Consider the following 5,411-nt stretch of genomic DNA (forward strand, 5'->3'; position numbering starts at 1 on the left):
GAAGTGGCCAAGCAATGACTGGTCTAACCTGATGCCCGTATTATGAGAGAGAGAGCCCATGTCCAACATTGTGTAGATGACCAACATTTAGAAGCTAAATGGCTCAGAGACCTAGTGTAGAACCAATCAAGATTGGTTAAAAAAAAAGTCAATAGAAAGATTCCTAATGATAATCTGCTATAGTCATAGGATTGATGTCTAGCCCAATCATTATCAGAAAGGCTTCTGTTAATGGAAGCAGATACAAAGACCCACAGCCAAACATTAAACAGAGCTTGATGAACCCTGCAGGAAAAGGGGAAAGGTTGTAGGACCCATGAGGGGTTAGGGACATCAGGAGAACATGGTCCACAGAATCAACTAAGCAGGGCAAATAGAGACTCACAGGTACTGAAGCAGCCATCGTGGAGTCTGCATGGGTTTGCACCAGGATCTCTGCATACATGCTGTGGTTATTTAGGTTGGGGTTTTTGTTGGACTCCTAACAATGGAAATAGGGTTGTCTTTGATTCTTTTGCCTGCTTGTGGGACATTTTTCTTCCTGCTGGGTTGCTTTGTCCAGCATTGATATGAAAGTATATGCCAAGTCTTATTGTATTTTGTTATGCTCAGTTCAGCTGATATCACTGGGAGGCCTGCTCTTTTTTGGAAGGGAAAAGGAGGAGCAATGGATCTGGGCAAGAAGGTATGTGTGTATGTGTGTGGGGGAGGAGGCGACTAGAAGGAGGGAAGGGAGGGGACATTCCTGCCAGGATGTGTTGTATGACAGAAATATAATCAAAATGAAAAATGAAAAAGAAATTAAAGACTATTGAGGGGAAGTGGTTTGGGCATATCTCATTCTTTTTGTAATTCTTAATACAATTAAATGTTTATATGTAGGAAAATTCGCAAAGAGATTGGAGCAATGACACAAAGGTGGTCTTATTTGTGACAATAATTTGGAGGCACCTCTAAAAGATACAAGGTATCTGGGTCCAGAATTCTACCCACAACACCTGTCTTACCACTTCAGGCTGTATGACGTCTATCAATTTTATTTTCTTTACTTTGTATTTTTATTGTTCATTCACATTTATTCTACATGTTAGAGAAATTACATGGTTTCTACATAAATGTAGCAAACATTCATCATGTCCAAACATTGTTCTTTTATACTTTTGCCGAGTCAAGCCCAAACCCTTTAAGTTTTTTATTAAAAATTTGGAATTTTGGGTGAGCATTTCAAACTTTTCAAATATGAGTGAAATATATGGTACGTGTCTTTCTGTGTTTGTCTTATTTTGTTCAACATAATGTTTTTCAGTTATAGGTATTTTGCTTCAAATTCTATGATTTCAGTCATTTCTCTGGCTGAGAAAAAGATTTCATAGCGTGTTATCTGTTGATGTATCAAAATATTGATTCCATATTGAAGTTATTAGAACAGTGTCACAATAACATGGAAGTGTTAATATTTCCTATCTATTTGAATATACTTTCCCTTGTATATATTTTTCAGTGGTGATATCACTGAATCATGCAATAGTTCCAAAGAAAGCACTGGAAAGATGCTTTATAATTCTCCATATTGACTGTATTAATTTACATGCCCCAAAACAGTTCTTTTTCTCTCCATAGATGCTTCAGAGTTATTTTTCCACAATACCCAGTATATATGGGTTGAAGTAATTTGTATCTCATGTTGTGTTTAGCAATTAATTTAGTTTAAATTTTTCTTTCAACAAAGGTTTTTCAATACAAAATGGGAGGAATTAATGGACCATTGCTATTATTGTTCAGCTTCCAACACTTCTGGATGTAGAGAAAGTTTATTTCTGCAAAATTCTAGCTCAGTACTGAGACCTATTTATTACTCTATAGTTCAAATTGGTTATTTGTTTTTTTGTTAGTATGTCTGGCTAAGGTTTCTTTAAAAAGTGGATTCCGAATGAGGAACAATACTGAAACCACAGAGTTTATTCTTCTGGGATTGTCAGATGACCCAAAGCTCCAGGTTGTGATCTTCATCTTTCTTTTCGTCACCTACACACTCAGCATCATGGGGAACCTGACCATCATCACTCTCACCTTGCTGGATTCTCACCTCCAGACTCCCATGTATTTCTTCCTCAGGAATTTTGCAACATTAGAAGTGGCCTTCACAACTGTCTGTATACCAAGGTTCTTGGGCACCATTATCTCAGGGGATAAAAGCATTTCCTTCAACAACTGCATAGCTCAGTTATTTTTCATTATTCTATTTGGAGGCACTGAATTTTACCTTCTAGCAGCCATGTCCTATGACCGTTATGTTGCCATTTGTAAGCCCCTGCATTACCTGATGATCATGAGTCACAAGGTTTGCACAATGCTGGTCTTTGCCTCCTGGCTGGTTTCTTTCCTAATCATCTTCCCTGCACTGATGTTGCTTCTACAGCTTGATTATTGTGCGTCCAATATCATTGATCACTTTAACTGTGATTATTTCCCCTTGCTTCAACTTTCCTGTTCAGACACAAAGTTGCTGGAGAGGATGGGGTTTTCCTGTGCTGTCTTTACCCTAATGTTCACTTTGACATTAATATTTTGGTCCTACACATACATCATCAGAACAATTGTGAAGATTCCTTCTGCAAGTCAGAGGACAAAGGCCTTTTCCACATGTTCTTCCCACATTATTGTCATCTTCATCTCTTATGGCAGCTGCATTTTTATGTATATTAAACCCTCAGCAGCAGATAGGGCATCATTGACCAAGGGAGTTGCAATACTAAATACCTCAGTAGCCCCTATGCTAAACCCCTTCATTTATAGCCTGAGGAATCAGCAAGTCAAGCAAGCCTTTTTTAACATGGCAAGGAAGATAGTATCTTTCACAAGTAAATGAAATTATGTGGATTGTGAATAAATTAAATTAATAAATTAAATGTGTCAATGACACAGTTGTATCAGTGTGGTTCTTGTTTCTTCTTTCATTTTTGTTAACAGCTTACCAGCCTATCTCACTATTGCATGTTTTATTCAACAACTATCTTCTTAGGTCTTTCTGATAGAACATTCTTGTGATATTTCATAATAGCAGCTTCTTAAGTTGTAATTATTATACATATAAAATTACAGTGTGAGTTTTATCCTAGAAAATTTATCCCCAGAAATGTGAAAGGCACTTTGTAAACATTCATGTATTTTACTCAATATGTACTGGAAATGCATTTGGCAGTTTTCACATGTTTTCCTTATGACTGGGTAACTCTTCTAGGATGCAACTTTAAATGACATGAAATTAAATGAAACATTTCATCACATTTTAGTTCACTTAAAAGCAAGCAGTTAGTTCACTTAAAAGCAAGCAATACGCTTGTTCTTCACAACAGTATGATACATTCATGTAATTTAGTTACTAATAAGTAATGAGTCATTCATAAAATACACATGAGCTATGTGTTCAATGAACCTTTTATGTAGCAATCCCATGGTCGCCCCCCAATACACACACACACACACACACACACACACACACACACACACACATATGGAGAAGGTACATATATTCATATATATATGTCTATATACATACATATATAAATGAAAGTGAATAAACAAAAATTGTTTGAGTTTATTTTGTACTTTGTAATTTCACTAAGAAAAAGTTCCCTTGTCAATATCAGTAGCCAAACAACATGTATCTAATATGTACATTTGTAGCTGGATGTATACTCTGTTGACACTTTTCCAAACCTTACATATATATGCATATATAGTATGTAGTCATCCATGCAATATATTCTTAGTATATATGTGTTTGCTACAAAGATAACTTTTCCTTCTCACCTTTTGATCTATTTTGAAACAAAGTATAATTTGATTTGTTATATAGATGATCTACTTTTCTATAAAATATAACCTCAAAACAAAGAAAGGTTTCTTTTTATGTAAAGTCAGTGTTACAGTGTGGGTATGAAGTTTCTAAGAATGCTGCATTTGCTGCTCGGGCTTTTGTCTATGAACGGCCTTGCTGGCAGGCAGCTATTCTATCCTTTGGTGCTGACTTCACAGGTCATAAAAACACGCAGCATGATTGGATGAAGGAAACACTAGCAATGTGATTTTTTTAAAGTTTGTGTTCTTCCCATACCATTCCCCTCAAGACATCTCCTTTCTCATTGCCATAAATTGAGCTGCCATGTTCCTTCATGGCATCTAACTCTAAAAGCATAACAGTGGGGATCATAGATAAAAGCTTCAGCCAAAATAAATTCTTCTTCCTTCAAAGCATTTCCTCAACTATTTTGTCATAACAATGGAACACTATTAAGATTTTATTTGTTAAACTAACCATTTAATATATTATACTTAGAACATTAAAAATATCTAAAAACACAACTAAGCAGATTGTGTGTGTTGTGTAAGAACTGTGGACAATAAAAATTTTCCCAATTTCATGGATAAATGTCTTCATACTAAAAATACTACCATTATGATTTGCATTGCATTATTTTTGATGATTGCCACACAGTAAGAGACAGAATATCATAAATTTTGCTGAAAAAAGTTGAATTAGGAGAAGGATTGGAGAAGCTTAAAGGGAGAACAACTCCATAGGAAGACCAGCAGTCTCTACTAACCCAGATCCCAGGAAGCTCCCAGAGCATACATGAGCTGATCTGAGGCCCCTGGCACATATGTAGCAGAGGTCTAACTGGTCTGGCCTCAGTGGGAGAAGATGACCTTAATCCTGGAGAGACCTTGAGACCCCAGGGATGGAGGAGACCTGGTGGGTGGGAAACCCTTCTGGAGGCAAGGGGAAGGTGGAATGGGATGAGGAACTGTGGGAGGGAGGGACACAGAGGGAGAACAACTGGAATGTAAACAAATAAAATAATTTTTTTATTCTTTTTAATTTTTATGGCATTATGAAGAGAAAAGTTACATGATTTCAATTTATCTGAATTTGTTAACATTTAAAAACATATTTTAAGTACATAGAATTAAATCACATTCTTGTTTCCCTTTTGTACCCGACTACTCCCACAGACCACCCCCTTCAATACATACAATATCTTTTTTGTCATATTCCTTAAAATTTATAAAATATTATAACAATAAAAATATAAAAAATTTAAAAGGTGTTTGATATAAAACGACAATCAATTTAAGTCTCCTGTAGATGCTCATCTACAGCAATACTGAAAATACATATACTTTTCTCAATATAAATTTAAAATAACTCCAAACATATTAACTGTATATTTCAAAATAATAGATCACTAGTAGTATTTTCTTAAATGAACATAAATATATATATATATATATAGTCTTTTTGTTTGTTTGTTTGTATTTAGTCGACTTTAAAATCTTGGTTCTTACTGTGGTACAAGCCCAAAATAAGAACAATTTTTAGACATTGGATGTCATTGTAATAAGGCTGT

The 5,411-nt window shown here is 35.3% G+C and overlaps 1 protein-coding gene across 1 annotated transcript; it reads left to right on the top strand.

The window, feature by feature from the left end:
- Window positions 1-1,912: 1,912 nt before the first annotated feature.
- On the top strand, window positions 1,913-2,869 carry LOC116075894 (olfactory receptor 6C1-like). The gene has a single exon (XM_031349372.1). It carries the CDS (start codon window positions 1,931-1,933, stop codon window positions 2,867-2,869), a length of 939 nt encoding a protein of 312 aa, XP_031205232.1. The 5' UTR covers window positions 1,913-1,930.
- The last annotated feature ends 2,542 nt before the right edge of the window (window positions 2,870-5,411 follow it).

This window comes from Mastomys coucha, unplaced genomic scaffold, assembly GCF_008632895.1.
Source record: "Mastomys coucha isolate ucsf_1 unplaced genomic scaffold, UCSF_Mcou_1 pScaffold4, whole genome shotgun sequence".
Lineage (NCBI taxonomy): Eukaryota > Metazoa > Chordata > Mammalia > Rodentia > Muridae > Mastomys > Mastomys coucha.

Coding starts and splice junctions, on each gene's coding strand:
- LOC116075894 (XM_031349372.1), top strand. CDS start 1,931: ATGAGGAACAATACTGAAACCACAGAGTTTATTCTTCTGGGATTGTCA.